General features: G+C 31.9%; 1 protein-coding gene across 4 annotated transcripts; it reads right to left on the bottom strand.

Moving 5' to 3' along the window:
• Nucleotides 1–3,633: 3,633 nt before the first annotated feature.
• On the bottom strand, nucleotides 3,634–6,287 carry LOC127132047 (B3 domain-containing protein Os03g0120900). Of its 4 annotated transcripts, none has more exons than XM_051060916.1 (4): nucleotides 6,151–6,287; nucleotides 5,918–6,003; nucleotides 5,577–5,701; nucleotides 3,634–5,284 (listed from the first exon to the last, which is right to left on the bottom strand). In XM_051060916.1, exons 3-4 carry the CDS (start codon nucleotides 5,677–5,679, stop codon nucleotides 3,957–3,959), a joined length of 1,431 nt encoding a protein of 476 aa, XP_050916873.1. In that variant the 5' UTR covers nucleotides 5,680–5,701; nucleotides 5,918–6,003; nucleotides 6,151–6,287; the 3' UTR covers nucleotides 3,634–3,956. The 4 variants fall into 4 exon arrangements, with proteins under 4 accessions (XP_050916873.1, XP_050916871.1, XP_050916872.1 ...); XM_051060914.1 differs by having other exon boundaries at nucleotides 5,577–5,728; XM_051060915.1 differs by lacking the exon at nucleotides 6,151–6,287 and having other exon boundaries at nucleotides 5,577–5,728; nucleotides 5,918–6,136.
• Between the last annotated feature and the right edge of the window lie 17,679 nt (nucleotides 6,288–23,966).

The raw sequence follows: 23,966 nt of genomic DNA on the forward strand, positions 1-23,966 counted from the left end.
GGTTCGTATGGTTTCGTACCAAAGTAAGAATGCGCCTAATAAAGGAAGGTTATTTTGGAGATTTCCCTATTGGAGGAGTGTTGATACGCGTAATTTGTTCATATGGGATGATGACCTTGGAGCAAAATTTGGAAATGAAGATGGAAGTATTATGAACTCGGAGTTGGAAGTTATGACATCTATGGGGTATAAGAAGACCTTGTATGAAGAATCAAGGAAGAAGAACAAGAATTTGAAAACAAAGATATTTCATGGAAATTTTAAGATGTTGTTTTTTGCAATGTCTTTTATGATTAATGTGTATTTGGTTTGAAAATGTAATTGTTAAATTTGATGTGTTTTCTTTGAATTTGCAATGTCAAGGAAGAGTTTGCAATGTATTGAACTGATTAATGTGTATTTTGGGTTTGTTTTGTTAAGATATGTGATGTAATTTGGGTTTATATTGTTAATGAAAGGTTGTGAAATAATTTATTTTAATTTGTATATGACAGTTCAAATTGGTGTGCATAATGTTAACAAGTTGACACATTTTGCATAAATTGGCAAAAATTGGTTGTAACTTGACTGCACATAATATCAATTACCTTATGAAATAATACAAAACATTGATGATAGTAATTAGAAATATTGATGTTCCAAACTACAAATTTCATAACAAAAATTCACCACAATACATAAGTTTGATTTTTCAAACAAAATAGTACCTAAGTTTGATATTACATACGATTGGTGTTCCAAACAAAATAGTACATAAGATTCATATTACATAAGATTGATGTCCTAATCAAAAGAGTACCTAAGTTTCATATTACATAAGTTTAAAAAAAAACATATTTCATAACAGAAATTCACTGAGTCAAGCTCTTCTAGATGTCATTCCAAGTCTTCTTCCCCCTAGTATTGCCAACACTTATGTCTTTCTCAAGAATCACAAATGGATTTTCTGCATGCTTCCCGGGTCACAAAATGTCACGTGTTTTCAGAGTCCTTAGTCTATCACTCTTTCTTTTTGGAATTTTAACAGACTTGGCCTTTTTCCTTGGTGGTATAATAATTTTCACCTGTTATGACATCATAATGTTACTAAATTAGTTAACATAAAACACCAAACAAGTTCAGTTGGTATAAGTTGGTAACTTACAAAATCACTCATACTTGACTTGTATGTAGATGCTTGGCCTTTTTTCTTGTTGGTATCAGTTGGCATTGGTTTGACAGTAGACTTAGGCAATTTTGGTCTTGGACCAATGAAAGTTCTGAGAACATACTTAGGCACTTTTGGTTTTGCAGCAATGAAAGTTATGACAATAGGCTTAATCTTAACAGTAGTAGTATCAAAATTAATTGGATTAACATTAACAGGTGGTTTTACCGGACTAGTATTAACACTAAGGGGTTCAATGTCTAGTATGTCCTCATCATTTAATAAGGCTGTCAATTCATCAGGATCTATCCCACAATACATTCTCATTGTCTCAGTAGAACTTATAAAAAATTGTGTTGCATTAGTCATATCAGATTGAGAGGGAGTCAAGTCAGGTTGTGCATGAGTCACCTTAGGTTGAGAAGGAGTCAAGTCAGGTTGTGCATGAGTCACCTTAGGTTGAGAAGGAGTCAATTCATGTTGAGCAGGAGTCAAGTCAGGTTGTGCATGAGTCATATCTTGCACATCTGGTTGAGCATGTTAAGCATGATGTGTACGAGCAATAGTTTCCGTCAATGTTGGGACCACAAGTAATGAAATTCGAAGAGCGTCAGAGTCATTGGGACCACGTGCTTCAATGGAGTTTTGTTTTGGGACCACAGCTACAGAAGATGTAAGTGGAGAAAAAGGCTGAGAATGAAGTAAAGAGAATTAGGGATTTTCTTTGAGTTTTTAGGGTTTCTATTAACATAGAAAACACATGAGCAACTATCTGTTAATCTTGAAAAAATGAAAAATATCTCAGTTAAAAAAAGTATATTTTAATCCACATGTTTCCACGTAAACATCTGTTAGTGACATTTGACGTTAGAGATTTATTGTATGGATGATAAATTTTGGAGAGACCATTATTTGAAAGAAATTTTTAGAGGGAACTAAAAGCGAAAATCGTTATATTTACGAGAATCAAAAACTTATTTAACCCTATTATAAATATAAAATAGGAAATAATAATTTGATAGTGATAGATGTCATATTATTATATAGTTAATTGAAGAAAAAAATTATAATCATATTAAAAATTGAATAAACAACAACTTTTTTGGGACAATTTTTTTTTTAAATGTGATAATTATTTTGATACTTTATTTCCATGTTTATGACATAATAAAGTGTGTCTTTTAGAGATTGTACCATTGTAGTCCTCTAAGTAACACTCTCCAAAATTGAAAGTTGTTTAATGGTCCTTCACAATTGTTTCCATGTCCTTCACGGTCCTTCACTATTTTTTCCTTGTATAATTTATTAAATTAAAATAAATTATCTAACTATCATAAATTCTTCAAAGTTGCAATATAGGAGGAACATATAAAGATGAATTGCTTTTCAAAGTGAAGTGGTATGGCGAAACCCATTTAAGTTCCTTATAATAAATTCCACCATTAGAGGAGAGATGCATAATTGATTTTGCAAGTAAAAGAAAAAGCTTGCAACTTACTAATAAGAAAATTATACACACTAAATTAGTTGATACTAATCAGAGAAGCAGATCCATATCTTAAAAAATGAAACTCTTTAATTATATATGCATGTTCAAAAGTGTTAGCTAGCTACTATAGTATTAGAATGAGTAGTAAGAGATTTCAAGAACAAAAAATAAAAGACAATGAGTTGTCAATTACTAACATGCAGAAGGTCAGTTTATATTTATATTGTAACCTTCAAATTAAGAAGAATCTAGAGGAAGGGAATAATATAGGCACTCAAATCTCCATATATGGCTAGGACAAGTAAATTGTATCTCTAGAATTAGAATGAGATATATGAGAAAGAAAGAGTGCATTGAAATGGCTGCAACTAGAATTAAGATACTTACTGATCTTGGGAGAAAAACTAGAGGCACCTACACATTGTGAGCAGTGGCAATCCAGACAAGAAGGTGACTGCTGAAAGGAGAGAAGACAAAAAGTTTTAAAGAGAGAAAAAGGAGTCATTAACAATAAATGATACTTGATATACAGTACTGTATATATGTATATTCATTATAAATGGAACAAGCTTGAAATTGAATTAAGAACAAGAAAGAAAGAAAAAAGAGCATAGTAGGTAGTACTAATTTAGTTGACAGGTGGAAAATCTGCAAAGCGAAAAAGAGGCGCAGCAGAGACAGCAGTAGTGTTGTGGTGAACGACATCAACCCAACAATGCTAACTGAAACATTACATGGATCGATCGAGGAAATAATACAAACCAACAATCGTTTCTGTGTATCATTTAATGCAGTTAACGGATCACAGAGAAATAGAGAGAGAGAGAGAGAGAAAGAGTGTATTTTTTTTGTATTCTAGTTGTATATTGATGCAATACAAAAATATGTATAATAATGGAACCATAAAAATAATATATAATATATTATAGTAGAAGTCTTAGAAGAGGTAGTACTATTTATTTATTTATTTATTTATTTATTTATTTATATACAATAATAACACAGAATTGAAATGTTTTTTTTTATTTCTTCAACATTCTCACTTTGATTTCTCCTTGCTTATTAACACTTTGACCAAGTAGTTTATGATATGAACAAGTTCAAACACTAAATAACTACTTATCAAAGGACGATTACTTAGAACATTTAATTAAAAGAAAGTTTTGGGGCTTTGCCATGATTTGTACTGGAAAGAGGGGAAAAAAAAAGTAAATAAAATAAAATTGCGGAAAAGGAGATTGTAGCAAGTTAGCTAGTCTGCCCAAGAGAAACTAACTCTAACTGACTTTAAAACAAAGTGATATTATCTTCCTGGATGGATCAGTGGCGGCGATGATAATTGAAAGGTTCCAAATCAAAGAGTTCCGAAAGTCCCCCTCTGTGATGATCTCCACCACCACCCGATGTGGTTGTTGTTGTCGTCGTTGTTGCTGTTGAAGAGAGTGAATGTGATTGATTAGCCATTGTTACATTCGGTTGTGCTGAAGACGATGATGAAGAAGAATCACATTCCATGTTGACCCCAAATAGCCTCAGCCGTTTTCCACTGCTATTACTATTATTACTACTGTTGAGATTCCCGCTGCGGTGGTGATGTGTAACCGGCACAGAATCAATTATCATATTTATGGGGAGATTCACATTTGCATTTCTCTGATCTTGTTGTTGACCTTGCCCAGCACCCGGTCCCGGAAAGTGTTGATCCCCACCTCCACCACCACCCATTGTTGATGTCGGCGGTGTCATAGGCGAGGAAGTGAGATAAAAGAGAGGGTTCATATTATTATTAACAAGATGCTCAGCAGAAGAAGAATGGTACTGTTGTTGTTGGTGGTGTTGATGAAGTGTAGTATAGAAATTGTTGTTGTAATATTGAAGAGGAGGTATTGGAGAAGAAACCGCCGCTGCCGGAGAGTAATTTGGAAGGTGGGGTGAATACTGAGAGGAGTTGTACAATGATCTAGCACCCAGACCACCGCATGATGAGAAGTGATGATTAGGAAGATAAAACGGCATAGTGGTGATGCTAGGAGGATACTGCGGGATGAGGTGGTGGTGATGGTGATGCTGAGAGTAAGGAGAGTGAGTATGAGACCTTGGCCTGTAATCTATGTACAATCTATGTCTGTACAATTCAGCACGGCCACGGTGAAACGACACAATATCACCTGCATCAAGCTTCTTCTCCTTAACAAAACGGCTCCATCCTTTCGTCATCACATAGCTCTGGCTACTGTTCCAATACGAGTACCTGAATCGCCACATTTTTCCATTCCGATCTTCGAAGTTGAGAAGAAGCCCTTTCTCGTTCGTAGAAGAATCCAAAGGGAAGTACTTCTCTGCGTGTTGCTTCGGTATCACAAGTCGATTCAGCTTCCCTACGTCACTCGGTGTCACAACTTTGTCAAACATGTGCTCTTTCTCAATTACTTCTTCTACCTCTTCTTCGTTCTTTGAATTCGAACACTCTATTCCTTCTTCCTTGCTCTTGCTCTTGCTGTTGCTCTTGCTTCCACTTCCTCCGAGTCTCAACTCCATCAAATCTTCTTCTTTCTTTCTCTCCTCATTCTTCTCATTCAAATTCCCAACCACCACCGCTTCTTCTTCTTCTTCCTCGTGCTGCGTATTCTGTAACTGCTTCTGTAACCCTAACAAAGTAGATCAAATTAATTAATCAGTAATTGCATGTATATAATAGATCCATCTCGAGATGATAGATTGATTGATTCGTTCATGCATCAAGATCCTCAACCATGGATTGAATTTCGTTTGGATCTATCAATATATTTTTATTAAATTAAATTAAATAACGTAAAATTAAGAATTAAAGATGGTGATCAGTTATTAGAAAATGTAATTAATTAATTTAAAAGTAGCTAGCTAGATTTGCATGGAGATTATGAAATTGAAATTAAAAGTGAGGGTACAGCTACTACTTACTGCTGCTATTGCTTTCTTCTCCAGCAATTGCGATCATCTCTTCTGCACCTTCATCTTCCTCTTCTTCTCCTCTATCAGAACAGTACTCTTTCACTTCTTCCATCAAATTCAATTTACTTTGATTTCTGCTCATAGGAATGGAACGGATCTCACTAAATAAACAAAAATGAAAGAATGGATGAAATTTTAATGAGAAAATATAGATAGAATTAAAATGAGAGTAAAGGGAAATTTTCAGAAAAAATGGAAAAAGTTGAGAGGTAAAAACGAAAAGCAAAATTATTAAGTGAAATAGAAGGTCGTTAAGAAAGAGAGCGTGAGGAGGATATTTTATATCTTACCCAGATTGCAGATTCTAAGCAAATTACAAGAGTAGTGAGAGGGTATAATTGACCATGAGGCTAGCTAGCTCCAATGAATATAAACCCTAAACCAAAAAAAAACCAAGGCATGAATTCAATTTCAAAGGTTGGTCAAGTTGAGAGTTGACCTCTAAAAATTAGCATATAGTTATGAGTGAGGGAGGGAAGATGAGTGATGAATGTTGTTTTGGCCAAGAGTTATAGTTAGTTACCTGAAGAAAAGCTTTCTTTAATTACAACTAGGAAAAGAAGCATAATTTTGTTGCAAGGCTCCCAGTTTTATTTGTCAAAGAGAGAGAAAGAGAGTGAAAGGTAGATAGATAGAGAGGTTTACTACTCTTACGTGGGGGCCATATATTATGTCCCTATAGTGCTCATGTGAGCAACTTGTCCTTTTCATCATATTTGGTATAATCTCTACAATATACATCTACATATGCTTCCTCCTTCACACCAACAAAAGGCCACTTACCCCACAACTAAAACCCTCTTTCTTACTTACTTCAATTTTCACTTCATTCTTTTATTAACAAAATATTTCACCGTCCAACAGACCTGATAATACAGAGAGTTTATAGAAAAGATTAGTAAAAATTATCGAAAAACACGCGGTATGGTATATTAACGAATTTGAGATAGGATGAAAGGAGTAGCTTAATTGGTTTAGTTCTAGGATTGAATATATATAATAAAAACGTGTATATAATACTTATAATTAATTACTGATAATTTGTTATTGAATAAACAAATTATAGAATGTAGAATTCCATCAAAAAGATAATAAATATATTTTGAAATGCACAACTATGTATTTATTGATTTATGTTAGATACTGAGTTTCTCCGTTAGAATTTAGAGTCTCTTTCTATCAATTATTTGAAATTATTTATGGGGTAATTCCCGCCTTAAAGATTCTTTAGATTCTTTCACTACAACAAAAACGTATTTTATTTTGGTTAAAAAAGAAATCTTACCTCCGTTTCACAAGCGAGGTAACGAAGAGCGTCATGAAAAGTAAATATTTTATTTTTCGATTTTAAAAATATCGATTAGTATTGTGTAAATATTATGGGTTTGATTTTGACACCGATGGACATACCACTTTTCATCTCGATTTTCTCATAAAACGGCGGGTAAAACAATTTTGAGTTTATTAATCTAATGTGTATTGTTTATTTCACTAACCCTATGTTAAACATATGACTTCCCAAAATTGGTTAGAAAAATAATTATATGAACAATTGTGTTATATTTGAAGAACAACTTATATTGATTAATGCTTTTGAAGCATCATGTAAATCATCACTCATCTCTCGTTCTTTCATGGTTACAATCTCTTTAATTTATCAAGTTCTTTATTAAACACTTTTTTTTCTTCTAATAATTCATTCTTGAAAGCATAACATTTGATGCTTTGAAAAATAAACGAATATGAAAGAAAGTTGAACAAAAATTAGAAGTATTAAATAGATTTTAACCATAAAAGAGCATTAGATAAATGTTTAGTTGCATAATGCTAGAAAAGTATTAATCAGGGTAAGATATGTTTCTAATACAACATAATTTCTTCTATGATTATTTTCAAAATCAATTTAATATGTTATATATTTAAATAGGAGTCAGTGAAACAAACAATCCACATTATATATAATAAACTCATCTCGGTGGAACAAGATGAGAGTTATACAAAGAATCACAAAAAAAATATAATCACTACTACAAAAAAAAACATGTAACCTCGGACGGGAAGTTGATTTAACATCGATTACAGATGTGAGGTAACGAATTGCATCATGAAAATGTCACTTTATCCCTAGATTTTAGAATAACCGATGTGATAGTTAAAATGATCATTGGTTTGATCCCTAGCAATAGTTTTTTTATATTTTCAAAACTAGCACCATATACCTCTTAGTTTGTTAACAGAATCGATGGGAAAAATATATTCTTTTTTTTACAAACTGCATTGTTTACAAACTACATTGTTTACAAACTACATTGTTTACACAAAATATTAAAGTAAAAATGTTTAATCTGATTCATCGTTATCATTGTCGATAAAGAACAAATGTTAAATATCTTTGGGAAGAGCAAATATTGGGGATCCTCGTTTCATTGATCTTGAGAAAAATCAAATGTCTGATAAAACTAAAAATGTTAGATAAATAAAATAAATATTTAATTATATGATCATTTAAGAACACAAACATTGAATTCAAATAATGTTATGTTCTTGCAATTCATCCTAGAGAAATTTTCCTAAATAAAATAAACGTTTTTTTAAGTTTTTAAGTTTTCATTTCAAATGTTTCAATATCAAATTTTAATATTCATAATGTTGTTGAGCGTTGATACTCATTAAATGGACAACAAATATTTGTTTAAGGACGGTGAAGAAACTGAATAAACCGAGTGGAATTTATTTTTATTACAATGTGTACACAGAATATTAAAATAATTTTTAAAAAAAATACAAATTTTGACAATGGATTCTTTGAGAATAACAAATATTTTCAAATTTCTGATAAGTTATCAGTTCCAACAAAGAGAAATATGTTTTATTTACTTGCAATCAATCCCATAGAGATTTCATTATCTTAAGCAAATGTTTTCATAACAAATGTTTTCATATGAAAGAGAGCAAGATGATTGTGTTTAGAAATAAATTTCTCAATGTTGTCAACCGAGAAAAATAATAAAATTTTCAATATTTTTCTTTGATTGAAATACAGGAATGTTATTCTAAAAATACAACAACAACATTAGCACCATTATATTGGGATGGAATGCAAAAGCATAAAAAATGTTTTATTCAAGATAGAAGAACATCGAAGATTTTTTCCTATCTTGCAATCCATCCCAAAGAATGATGTGTACAACTTTTAAGTGACTACATATAAGTTAGTTTTAGGGTAAAATATGATTAACGAGTGCTTTTATAATAAAATTTGATAATCTAAATTAGTTTTAGGGTAAATATAACCGGAAGAATAGATCATTAGTTTAAAAATAAAAAATATAAAAAAAAGACACAATTTTTAAAGAAATAAAAATATAAACTGTTGTTGCTAAGATTCGAAGCATGTCCTGATTTATTTTTTTCCCTCGATTATATTTAGAAACCGAGGGAATATGTGGTATTTATTAAAATAAAAAATAAAATATGGTGCAACTTGACATTTTATCTCGGTTTTGGATTGGGCGAGGTGAAAGCTTTGTCATCAAATGTATTATTTATAGTAGTGAGTCTCAATATCAATATCCTCAAACTCAAACACAATAACAATAACTAAACAACAACGCATAAATTTAATAAACTCAACTCAAAAACAACAACAACAACAACAACAAAAAATGAACAACATCAACAAAACATCAAGAACAACAAAATCAATAAACAACCTCTAGTGTTTATGGTCTAAACAACCAGAACAATAACATCAATAAACCTATAACAAAAATTTCTTTAATTAACAATAATAATAAGAAGAAGATTAAACCTATAGGATTTAGGGTCTAAAAACGAGTCTCAGCAAAATGAACAGCAATATCAACAACAACAATAACATCAATAAACCTATAACATAAATCAATTTAAACAGCGAAACCAACAAGAGAAAATCTCCAGGGTTTCGAATCTCAACAAAACAACAAGAACAACAACAACAACAATATAAGTAGTCTGATGTTTGATGTACAATATCTCTAAAGAATAAGTAATAGAAAATGATTTAGATTTCTAAAGATGAAAGAAGAGCCTTAAACATATAACATCTTCGTATTGAAGATGATATGTGTTTTTGACTCTTGTTGTTTAGGGATCTTTTGTTAAGGGCTCCCCGTTAGGATTCTGTTGGTGTTGTTTAGGCAAGTGAAACTAAATGCTACAAGGTAATGTTATATATATACTTAATAAGTTTTAAAAAACCGATAAAATTTATTGTATAGTTTTTTGCCCCCCGGGTTTCAAAATAACCGATAAAATATATTGTACATTGTTTATAAAAAAAAACAAAGCGTGTCTAGGAATTTTATCTTAGTTTTTTTGACATGTAAGGTGAAATCATTGTCATAAAAAGTAACTTTTCTAGTAGTGTCTAGTTAATTTTTATCCAAGTGATTCTTCCCATGGAAGCATAAACTATGAAAAATATTTTTTATCTCGGTTAAAAAAGAGTTCTTATCTCAGTTTGGTGGTACAGATAACAAAGAGTGTTATGGAAAGTTCGTCACTTTTCTTCTCATTTGGGTTTTCAACCAAGGAGAAAATCCTCGCCTTTCACCTCAGTTGGTGTTTTCATTAAGGTGAAATCAACAACAAAATCATTCTCTATGATGGATACAAGAGCGGAAAAACATTTTGATCAAAGTTGATTTCTTAATGAAATCTTTTCTCTATGATAGATTGCAAGAACAAAGAATTGGTTTCCTAAATAACATCAAATATTTTTAACAAGCATGCATTTAAGAAAATAAATTTAGCAAATCCAGAAGAAAAAAAATCAAACTAAGGATTTCATTAATATATATGAATATATTTAAAAAAACAATATATATATATATATATATATATATATATGAATATATACTAAATGATTTGACACTTATAACTCACCGATTTGATTATATATATATATATATATATATATATATATATATATATATATATATATATATATATATATAACTGAGACTAACGAAAAAGTAGATAAAATTATATTAACTATATATTAAAAACAAATTACACATGCTTTTATGATATTACCGTTATTTATGTCATACATTTTAAAAAAATTATTTGCATATAATATTTCTTGTCGAATTAAAAATCTTCATCATTTATCGACAATTTTAATCATTCTTTTGAAGTGACTCTTGAAATTGTCGTATATAATTTACTGTGAGAAAAGAAATATAACTCAAACTTTCTTATGTGGATCCATCTTTATTTTTATTAATTGTCATTATATAAGAAATAACAAATGAAAATTATCGATAATATTATAAATAAATTTTAGGTTTTAAAGACAATCCAAATATAACCACTTTATTTCCAAAAAATTAATAAAGAAATATTAAAAAAAAACACAAATCGATATATATATATATATATATATATATATATATATATATATATATATATATATATATATATATATATATATATATATATATATATATATATATATATATATATATATATATATATATATATTCTGATACCAGACACTACTATATAGGGTGTCCACTAATAATTTTGACTTTTATATTGATTGTGTGTTGTGGATGGTCCCCAATCGTAATGAAAGGAAAGGATAAACAAATAGCAAGCAAAACTAAGAGAAAATTTAAACAGACCACCCTGCACTGCAGGCTCTATCCTGTTACTTGTTAATAATGCTTCTCTCTACATTTCCTACCCTTACCTAATTCTAATAACTCAATCTACTCTTTCTTATTATCACACTTTTATATTTCAAAATATTAATTATTTAGTTTTGTACCTCTGTTGACATTTGCCGATAGTAGTAGTTTAATATTATATAAGATACTCTGGTTTGTATATAAATCAATTCTCAGCATTTAGTGTAAATTATAGTTTACGATTGAAACATCATTACGAAAAGTTTAAATCATGCACAAATCAGAATGGTATACTTAGCAGCCCATGCTGGAAGACCTGTTCCATAATTTCACATTCTTTAAGAATAAGAATGGTATAAGTTAAATATATGATAATATTATATCTCACATTTAAAGGAAATGGTTTTTTAATATGAAATTCTCAAAAATTTCCTGTTCATTTTATAACTATTTTAAATAATTGTAATTAAAATTTTTATTACAGTTTTTATTGTTAATTTTTCTAGGGCAGTTTAATGTTGTGTAAAAAACTTCGCATCTTATTTCATAAAAAACCTAATCTATTGATAAAAGTAATACAATGGAAAAATTAAGCAATACGGATTTGATCACATGGCTATATGCAACAAATATTTTTCTTAAAAGTCAATAGAACTATATATAAATATAACGGGCACTAAAACTCTAGAGCACCATAAAAAAAAAGCTAAAAAAACAGTTTAAGTACCAACACACAACAAAGTAGAAAAAACGAAGCAACATCTAAATAAAAAGGAAAACACTAATAAAAGTGAACGAAAAAAAAGAAAAAACCAATTTAAAAGAAGGAAGTTGTAGAAAGGCCAAATCCAGAAACAACATAAAGGATCACTAACTAGATTTTCTTAATTAAAGATTTGCAAAAATACGACATCAATATCCACTAAATAGTAAGAGCACACCAAGAGGTTGAAGATATTCATGCTACTATTAGCTCTAATGCTGGATAGAATTCTCTGGTCAGACTTCCACAAATATATATATATATATATATATATATATATATATATATATATATATATATATATATATATATATATATATATATCATTTTCAAACCAAAAGAATGCTCATATCTCCTACATCCTTCGTTGATATCAATTTATCCTAGAATGCTATATCATTTAGAAAATTACAAATCATCCAGACCATAACATGCCAAATCATAAGTCGTCCCCCTAAGCCTATATGAATCACCAAGGGAGAAAAACATTTGTTAAAGGGTCAAATAATTCATTGGTATGACTATAGATCAACCTAACCATCTGAAAAATCATATACCACTCAAAAACCACTACATCACAATTTACAAAAAAGTGAGAGGGCGAATCTAGAAACCTCGAACATAAAAGGCAAGAGACGTCTTTCGAACCAATGATAATCCCTTTCTTAAGTAAATTCTCTCTTGTAGGAGTCCTATCATGCAAGAGTTGCTAAGAGAAAACTAATACTTTAGAATAAAGGGCAACTGCTCCATATACCAGAGAGAGCCGACTCCACCATCAAGACATGATGATCTTTAGGAAACTCAGGAGAGAACATAAAAGAGTACGTGTAAGTCACATAATAAGAATCATATTTAAAATGGATCCACCACCAATTATCATGTTGGGATTACGGGATAAAATCCCTAACTAATAAAAGAATATCATAAATCAAAACCTGCGCAGACTCAAAATTCCGAGATCTTCTACACTGAATATCCCAAATCCAAGTATGTCATCAAGGTCCCCAAACTTCTTGTACTTACAAACATCAACCACCTTACTCAAACAATCTCAGATCCTCCTCTAACCCTACCCTATAGAAATCTCTTTTGACTTTCACTATCATCTTTCAAACCTTAACATGCATTTAAAAAATAAAGACAAAAAGAATATATAAATTGCATTAAAAAATAAAGACAAAAAATATATATAAATTGCATTAAAAACTGAATTAAGAAGAACTATTCGCCTTCCCATAAAGATATGCCTATGTCTCCACGAGTGAAACCCCCTAGAGATGAGACTAACTAAGAATTCTCAAATAGAAGACAAATAGAGATTTGCCCTCACCAAAAAATCAAGATACTTAAACGGGAAATTTCTTCTTGATAATGAAAGAAATCAAGGATTGAGTAAAGAAAAGCATAAACCAATTAATTGGCTTTATAATGTCTAAAAACATAAATTAAATTTTATTTAATGTAATTATAAAAATAGTCATTACTATTACTATCATTTAATAATTTTGCCTTCATCACTTAAATATATTAAGTTAATATTTATATACTGATAGTGTAATTTTTTACACACCTACGTCAAATCAAATTACTTTTAAGATTTCAATTTTTTATAATAGTCTTACGAAATATGATAAATTTTCAGTGTTAGTTATAAATATTAATATCTAAATAATTAATATACATTTTTTGAAAAATATAATATGATTATTTTTGAAGTAATTAGCAATTATTAATTTTAAAAATATCAAGACAAAATTACTTTAATTATGAATATTTAATATTAAATTAAATTAAATTTAGATTATTTATAAAAGACTTTTTATGATCAATACTTAAATGTTTTCTTAACTTTTTTACCATGTTAGATGTTACATAATTAATACGGCCTTAAATACATTAATTTAATACAAATATTACCCAAATGTGCAGTTATATAGTTGATTTTTCATTGTTTAATTAGTTTCCTAAAACATATAATGCACTTTTTTATACGTAAATCATTATCATTTGGATAATATTTAATATGCTTTCAAGTCTTAAAGATTGTTGTTTCAAAATAGATTGGATATTCTAAATGAATTTAAAACTAGCTAAGAAGTATAGTTTGTTTGTTGTGTTATCTCTTGTCTTATGGTAGTTGATAAAATAATTTCACCCTTCTAGGGCTTTTAGTTTTTTTATACTAGGGTTACCCTTTTTATTCATCAAATTTCTTTAACCAAATAAGACCATTTAAGTAACTTTTTTTATTCATTAAAAAATATTTTTTTTAAGCAATGAGTATTTTAAAAGTGTTAAAGATCTATGTAAATATCTCATAATTCAATAGTAGTCCTTTTAAAAAAAAATATCTTTCCAACATCGATTCTTCTAATATTTTCCGTCTATAATGTTTGTCTCTCTTAGTAAATGCCCCTAACAGAAGTTGATGTGAAGTTGGGGTGTTCAAAACTGAATCATCCAAATAGAAAATTGCAAACCAAACAAAACCAAATTGAAACAGCAAATAACCGCATTTGGTTCGTATGTGTTTGGGGTCATTTTTTAACAAAATCTCGCGATTCGGTTCGGTTTGCAGTTTGTATTTTGCAAACCGAGTCAAACCAAATCAAACTGCATTACGTTACAACCCAAACTTCATTTATCCCACATCCAACAAAAAACTCAAACATATTATGCCTTAGCCTTACAATTATTAACGAGTTTTTCTTACTCGCACTTACTAGTATCGCGTCTTCTTCGCATATTCTTTGTCACATGTATCTCACCTCTTCTACTTTAATCTCTCCTTTCTTATGTTATTTCTTTTTTATCTTCTCATTTTTATGTTATTATTCTCTCTTCTATTTACGTTTTTAACGCGCCTTTCTTCTCTAACCTCACATCTCTTATGTTCTTTCTTTTTCATCTTCTCTAATTTATCATCTTCTCTGTTTTTCTATTTCATTATAATGTTTTTGATATTATTTTATATTACTATTTTATGTTTTTTATTACACATTTGTCTAATCTAATTTTTGTATATTGAATGAGAAGTTGTTGTCTGAATATGAAGATTTTTATTGTGATTTGGTAATGTATGAATGACTCAAGACAAAGTTATGTTATTCTATATAAGTGTATGTATGGCTCAATTAGAATATTGTAAAAAACCAAACTAACCCAAATCGCATTGGTTTGGTTTCGTTTTATTTCTTAAATCCAACTGAACCAAACTGAACTGTATGTTTTTTTCTCTTGTAGTTCGGATGACTTTTAGCGTCAAAACTGTCCAAACCGCACCGCAAACACTCCTAATATGAAGGGACACATGAGATATTTTTTGACATGTGGCATAGTAACACATTGGATTTAAAACTGATTAAATTATTTTATAATTTTTATTTTATTTTTATTTGTTTCATTTTGGTTTTTTAAACACCCTTAAATATCATTTCTTACCTACGTAAACTTGAGTCCCCTCCTTCTAAAAAATTTCTGCAATACTGATACCAACAATCAAATTACCCAAACTTGAAAAATTATGTTATCATATTTCCTTACCTCAATCATTCCAATCAAACCCACTTCGGTGTCATTTTCGAAATCAAGGTGAAGCAAATATATGCCCATGTCTTCCACATATGTGAGCATCCGTCTAGGAAGAATGTGTGCTTGTCATGCTCGTATGGTGTCATACCATTGTAAAAATACACATACCAATGAAGGCTTTTCTATAGATGCCCATATTGGTAGGTTAATGTCTTCTTCATCTCAAATGATTTGTGATTTCAAGTATAGTTGATAACACCCAAACACACCACATATTTTGCTCAATTTGCACATGTTTTATTGTCGTTTTGATTTCATTTCTAGTATTATGTTGGTATTTTTTATGGATTTCGGATACGTAGCCATGTGAGGGCCGTACGCGAAGAAACGAGGCAAATCAGATGAAAAATGGAGAAAATGCACATTTTGCACTCATGGCGACCAGCATGACATTCACCATGATGTGGCTGAAGTGTCCCATGACCTAACGGCTACAAAGACCGCGTCTCCATGTTCTATGAAGGTGGAGTTCGCCATAGGAGGTATGGAGATCGCCATCCCCTATAAGAGTGAAGTGTTCAAAGGGCTTAAGTATTCTTCCCCACTTTCCCCTATTTCTCTTACATGAATTTAGCCATATTGACTTGGTTTCGAGGGCTTTGTGACACTATAAATAGTGGTTGAAACTCACATTTGACACCCTCCAAGATTAGTATAACTTAATCCATATATTCATATTTTCGAGAGCTTTAATTCTTCACATCAAAGGGTTATCTCATTGCAGTTGTTATTGAGTTTGGAGCACTTTATTTTCGAGCACTTTTAGTTTTATCTTGCCACCATTTATGTTCCCATTCAAGTTTTCCTTTGATTTATTTCTGTACCAGATTCAAGACTCCGTTTGGAGAAGGTTCTTATTATTATCAGCATTATTTATTTAGTTTGTCTATTTACTTATTATCATCAATATTATTTATTTCTTTTACTCATTTACTTTACATGCTTGTTATTCTTCTTGCCTTACTTTAAATTCGAAGTTCAATTTATTTCACTGCACGTTCGTAATTTTAATTGAATCGCTTGTTATGTTTGATTCTAATTTTCAATCCCTTGCTTTATTGTTTACTATGACCATGTTCAGCTAATCTACTAGTGTTGGAATGTGAGGACCGTCGATTCGAGGATACTCGATATATTATTTCTTTGGGATTACTATCAGGGTTATTTTGGTTTTTATCTCAATTTTTCGTAAATTAAATTAGTCATCTTACAAACCTCTTCTTTCCCACTAAACTTTCAAATTCTTCGCATTTCAATAATGACTCAGGAAGGCAATGCTGCTTTTGAAGGAATGATTTTTCGAGAAGGTAGAGATGGGCAGAAACAACACAAAAGGTTCGAAGCTATGATGAAATGGAAAATCATCCCGACAAGGTATGTCGACAAAACTTGTTTGCATATGCTAGGATTGTTAGATAGTGTTAATTGGATGATTAATAGGGCAAGATTAACTGATTTCTATACACGTAAGGATGTTACTTATCCCAGGCTTACTAGGGAATTCCTTAGTTCCCTCATTTACACTGTGCAGCCCGGTTCTACTAGTACCTCTGGGACTCTGAAATTTAGAATGATAACTTTAAGGGCAATTCGACATCTCAAATTCATAACCCGGTCATACGCTATTTTCGCCAAATATTGGCAGACACTATTTTTGTCCGGGAGCATAGTAATAAAACCAATGGAAAAGAGATGTTCTATTTGCAACCTATTTTTGTAGCGACATCGGTTAACTCAACCCCATTTATGATGGTCCACATGCATGCGGTGCGAACCACTAGCAAGGCCTCCATTGCTTTTAGAGGAATGATTATCTCCATTGCTCGTGTTTTATGGCTCGATACAGAGCTTGCTACCCTTAAATCCTTACCGCCCCGTTCCCTTGATATCCAGGCTTGTAGAAGTATGAGATTTGTTAGAACTAGGCCTGATAGGAAGGTTTTGCTAATGGTACATGACATATCCATAGAAAGTGTAGTTTTACCATGACCACACTGAACCGACGTGCGCGATGAGGCTAATTGGGTTTATGATTTACATGCTGAGCCTCAAGATAAGGCGAAGCCCATGAACATATGTGAGAACATTGTTGCTGATGGTGCTACCGATGATGAGTATAACCGAAAACAAAGGGACTTTCTTGTCCATGTCTCGCCTCCACACCACTCCCCACATATTCATGTTTCACCTGCACACACCACACCATATTATTTTGACCATTTTGCAAGTACCTCCTCTGGATAGCAGTCCCATGAGGAGTATGATTATGCCGGTCTCCAAACCTCCCTGGATTACATTCTTTGCCAACTGCAAGAACAACATGATGCAGATGTCGAGCGTGATTTGTTGCTCAGAGACATACGTAGGCAGTATACCGAGATGGCGACCCATATACAGTAGATTCAGGCCCATCAAATTGATTACATAGAACATACCAAATTGAACATGGGGGACCTGATCGAAGAGATGGTGGGATTACGGGCAGGGGTGGATGAATTATGTAAGTATGTGCGGCATGTTAGAGTGTCGAAACCTCAGTATGGGTGAGGCAAATAGGATGGCCGAGGCCGTTATTGAGTTGGGACACAGGTTCTTTCTCTCATTCTTATCCTTATATCGAAACATTGATGATAATGTTTGGTTTAAGTGTGGGAGGAGATCTTTACCGTTTTTATCGCTATTTTTATCACTTTCTAGTTAGATTTATCAATTTATGTTTCATGCATTTAGTTAGGATTTTATCATTGCATGTGCCTGACAAGTCTTTACGTGTAGTCTTATGTTGTTTATTGAGTTTTTCCATTTTCTTGAGCCATACAAAAACAAATTGAATTTTGAAAAAGAGAAAACAATGTTTATTTTGAAATTTTAGGCTATTAGACAAGTTAAGGATAAGTTTTAGAGACTTGGGAAAACTCCCAAAATATCAGTATCATCTTAACACCGTAAGTTTCCTAATTATAGATATCGGTTTGGATACTTATTATGCTATTGCCTTGAAATCTCACCCCTAAATAAGTCTTTTAGTAGTTTATCTTAGCAGTCAGCACCATCGGAATTACCAATGAGTAAGAAAACTGATGCAAATAGGTGAATGATCCCATGCTAACAAGAAAAAAAAAGAAAAGACATAAATCTTGAAAAGAAAGAAATATAAGAAGGAATCCTCCCTCTAAGTTAGGAAACCCTCACCTGGTCACTTAGCCTAACGGTTGTGAAGCCTCTGAGAATACTGTATATTCATCAAAATTTTGACATAATATGGATCATGGTCACTAACAGGTTAGTTTGCCATGTGTGTACAGATAACAGGCTTAATGTGATTGCGCATGAATGAAAAAGAACAAAAAATGGGATGAGTAAAGTAGGCCTAGGCATAATGACATGATGCGAATTGGTTTGTATAGGAAGGAGATTTATGATCGCAAACGCGGAATATGTTGTTACGATACCCTTAGTTTGCGAGTTCGTACCTATCAATATGACCTTTAGTGAATTAGAGTCTTTATCCTAGAATAATTACAATAACACCATGGGGTTTATTCTTATGAGCATGAACGTTTGCTTGAGGACAAGAAATGGTTTAAGTGTGCGAGATTTTGATAACACCGAAACACACCACATATTTGGCTCGATTGCACATGTTTAACTATGGTTTTAATTTCATTTCTAGTATTATGTTAGTATTTTGTCTGGATTTCAGGTGCTTATCCATGTGAGATCCATACGCGAAGAAATGAGGCAAATTGGATGAAAAATGGAGAAAAATGCACATTTTGCACTCACGACTACCATCATGGCGTTCATCATGAAGCTAGCACTGATGTGGCCGATGTGTCCCATGACCTAACGGTCACAAAGACCACGTATCCATGTTTTGTGAAGGTGGCGTTCGCCACAGGGGGTATGGAGATCACCATCCCTTATAAGAGTGAATCGGTCAAAGGGCTGAAGCATTCTTCCCCACTTTCCCCTTTTTCTTTCTTACACGAATTTAGCTATATTAACTTGGTTTCCATGGCTTTGTAACAATATAAATAATGCTCGAAACTCACATTTGACACCATCCAAGCTTAGTATAACTTAAGCCATATATTCATATTTTCGAGAGCTTTAATTCTTCATATCGGAGGGTTATCGCATTGCTGTTGTTATTGAGTTTGAAGCACTTTATTTTGGAGCACATTTAGTTTTATCTTGCTATCATTTACTTTCCCATTCAAGTTTCCATTCGATTTACTTCTGTACTAGATTCAAGATTCCGTTTGAAGCAGGTTCTTATTATTAATAGCATGATTTATTTCTTTTGTTTATTTACTTATTATCATCATTATTATTCATTTCTTTTGCTCATTTACTTTATATGCTTGTTATTATTCTTGCCTTATTTTAAATTCGAAGTTCAATTGATTTCACTGCACGTTCGTAATTTTAATTGAATCGATTGTTATGTTTAATTCTAATTTTCAATCCCTCGTTTTATTGTTTAATATGACCATGTCCAAATAATCTACTAGTGCTGGAATGTGAGGACCATCGATTCGACGATACTCGGTCTGTTATTTCTTTGGGATTACTATAAGGTATGTTTTGGTTTTTATCTCAATTTTTCAGAAATTAAATTAGTCAGGTTACTATGAGAGTAGAACCGTAGATACGCCGTTGTCCGGTACCTAAGATAAAATTGTTAATTTTTTGATTAATAAACACCGTGAGAGCACTTTGTGAATTAATTAGGAGAAGTTGATATTTCTAGAAAGTGATTTTAAAACTATTTTTAGACACGTTTATAAGTTTAGAACCCGGTTATCCGAGCAAAATCCGGGAACCCTTTAGAGTCAACATTTCCAACCAAAATCACTTTTTGACTAAGTAACAAAATCTAATTTCTAAAAAAGGTTTTCACTATTTTAATGCAAAGTGCATCGGGCACGCGAGAGCGAACGATATAATTTAGAGAGTTAAATTCGGTTCCAAATACGCGAGAGCGACAACTCCTTTTCAATTAGGTCTTTTTAATGGAAGAAAACATTTCCCTGTAAGTAGTTCTACTTAGGAATAATAAGAGTATTATTGATCGATGAGCGCCACATTCCAATATTACATTTCTGAATTTATTCAAGTCTATTATTTTTACTTTGTTGTTCATATTCCAAATCTTTTACAATCGCCTGAGATAAACACTGTAGTAATAGAAAACGATAGATTGACCATTAGGTCTCCGTGGGTTCGACAAACTTTGATACACTCCATATACTTGCGGAAAACACCCATCAATAGTTAAACATGTTCGACTATGTTTATAAGCTGATGATAGATTTAATTTATTCATATGGGATGAAGACATGGAACAAGGAAAATATATTTATGGCATTGAAAGTGAATATGGGAGCAATATGAAAGAGTGGAAAGTTGTTGAAATTTTGAAGGACTTGTATGACCTTCAAAGAAGAAGAACAAGAAACTATAGAATAAACTCAACTCAGAGGAATTTTTTGTAAAATCGAAATTGATATGTTTTGTATTTTCGTTTATGGTTAACATGTGTTTTATAACAAAGTGTAACTAATTAAGATGTTAGTGTATTGAAGTGTAATATTGTTGATGAGTTTTAATTGACACTTTATCCATCAAGATATAATGAAATATATTCTTAATGGAATACTGGTGCTTAGTTTGGTTGAGTGTTTGACATAATATGGCATGTAATTTGAATTGTATTGTATGTCTTATATTTGAAGTGATTTTGACATAGTATATCCAAAAAATTAGACATAGTATGTGTTGGTGTAAGCCCTAGAGGCCAATACTTTTGGTACTTGTATCGAATTATTTATTAATAATAAAAGGCTTTTTCTTTATTATGTTTGTTTAATAAAGTCCCTGGAATAGATAGTCCGTTTAATGCATCAAGTGTGACTTAATCATGAGAGCACATTAAACATAAGGACACTATTCTTAAAGTATCCGTAGTCGAGCTTTATTGTGAAGTGGGATAACATTAAAGCATGGAGACTATTATGTTTGTAGACTGATGATCACATCTCATGGATCATGGATAAAGAGTTATCAAGTCTTAAACATAGGTATGAATATTAAGAGTAATATTTATACCGGATTGACCCGCTATGAGAATACTATATAAAATCTTATGCAAAGTGTCATAAGTTATTCTCATGGTGATAATGGTGTATACCACTCTTCGACCTGAAACCACTATGGACCCTAGATGTAGAGTCAAGTGCTTTATTGTTGATCCAACATTGTCCGCAACTGGATAATCATAAAGACAGTTGATGGGTACTCCACGAAGCATGCTGAGGGACATGAGTGACCTAGATGGAATTTGCCCACCCTGCATAACAGGATAAATGTCTATGGGCCCAATATTGAACTGGACAAGGATGACACAGTCTATGCCTTGTGTTCAATATAGACATAAGGGAAAAGGGTAATTATACACATAATTATTATCACAGAAGGATTTGTCAGATCACATGACATTTTCGTGTCTTGGGTAGCAGTGATGTGTTGCTAGATACCGCTCACTGTTTATTATGTTAAATGCGAGATTTAATATAATTGTCAATGTCGCGAAAACCTACAGGGTCACACACAAAGGACGGATTGATGAGAGATAGAGTAACTAAGGAACACCGTAAGGTATGGTGCACTTAAATGATAAGGTACCACACACTTAAGTAATTTTGGGCATATTATAAGATATGGGCCAAAATACACTTAAGTGGGCTTTTTAGCTTGAAGCCCACACAAGTGGTTCTATAAATAGAACCCTTGTGCAGAAGCATTGAGATGAATCTTGCATTTCGTTTCTCTCTCTCTCTCTCACTCAAAGCCTTCATTCGTAGCAGCTAGCACTGACATTGAAGGAATCCGTTCGTGTGGACTGAGTAGAGACGTTGTCATCGTTCAACGTTCGTGATCGCCACAAGAGGTAACGATTCTATCACTAATCATGCCCATTCGTAAGGATCACTAAATGGAGAAATTTTTAAATTCCGTTGCGCCTTGGATGGTAATTCTCCTTCAGTGGTATCAGAGCCACTTACGAAACCATGAATCTGATAACTGTTTATTATCTGTATTAATACGATTAAAGACAGAATGAATCAAAGATTAAATTGAGATCGATCAAGTTATATATAAGATATAAGTAATCCTGATGCAAAATACATTATATATGATATAGTGTTCTTGTTTCGTTCATTCAAACACTCAATGGTTGTTTTCCTTTGAGCGATCAATGGTTGTTTGCTTCTTGATCCGACATTAGTATGGTGAAGCAATGACGTATTGATCAATCATACTGAATCAACAATCGAGATGTGTTTGACGGTCTGAAATTGGTGTATCAGGGTTGGTGACGGCACAAGGGTTGTGTTGTCAGAGAGTTATGCTATTGGGGTTGTGACTGCACAAGAGTTGTGCTTTCTAAACACTTTTTCGAACAGTGTTAACCGGTTAACGCATATGGTTAACCGGTTAACACGAAACGGAATACAACTTTCTAACTATTTTTCAAACAGTGTTAACCGGTTAATGCATATGGTTAACCGGTTAACGCAATACGAAATAAATTTTTTAAGTTTTTCAAACAATGTTAACCGGTTAACACATTTGGTTAACCGGTTAACGCAAGACAGAAAACATATTTTGAACAAATTTTCAAACAGTGTTAACCGGTTAACGTATTTGGTTAACCGGTTAACGCAAAACAGAAAGCAAATTTTAAACAGATTTCAACAGTGTTAACCGGTTAACGCATTTGGTTAACCGGTTAACGCAAGGCAAAATTCACCCGTTCGGATAACTCTGTGTAATGTGACCGGTCGTCGAGATTTAATTTGGTTTTAATTGATTAAAATAATTAAAATTGATAATAATAATAATGTGTTTATTATTGTCTTGTGGTGATCGGTTATGGCATTAGTTTTCCTTTATTTTGTTTTGGGTTTTAAAATACGACCTACGTGTCGTGCCTCTCTCTTAATCTCTCAATGTAACTTCTTTTCCCATCTCACTCCCTCGTATGTAAAACGAGTTTCTTTTATGTAATGTAATGATATGAAGAAAGCAAAGAAGTCAATGCCAAAGGAGGACAACCTTGAAGATCTTGCTTGGGGAAGCTTAGATCGTTATTAGGTTAGCTTAGGTTCTCTCGTTGGCTTATGAGAACAACTGCGCTAGGGGCCATAACTGTTTCATTATGTATGTATGTATGTTGATGCATGTGTATGTATGTTGATGCATGTGAGAGACGATTTATATGATAAATAAGCCGGTGAG

The sequence above is a fragment of the Lathyrus oleraceus genome, chromosome 3 (genome assembly GCF_024323335.1).
Source record: "Lathyrus oleraceus cultivar Zhongwan6 chromosome 3, CAAS_Psat_ZW6_1.0, whole genome shotgun sequence".
Lineage (NCBI taxonomy): Eukaryota > Viridiplantae > Streptophyta > Magnoliopsida > Fabales > Fabaceae > Lathyrus > Lathyrus oleraceus.

Excerpts from the sequence above, each read along its gene's own strand:
- LOC127132047 (XM_051060914.1), bottom strand. The coding sequence starts at position 5,709 with ATGAGCAGAAATCAAAGTAAATTGAATTTGATGGAAGAAGTGAAAGAG. Across the intron at positions 5,285-5,576 it reads AGAAGAAAGCAATAGCAGCA|GGTTACAGAAGCAGTTACAG; the intron begins GTAAGTAGTAGC and ends CTACTTTGTTAG.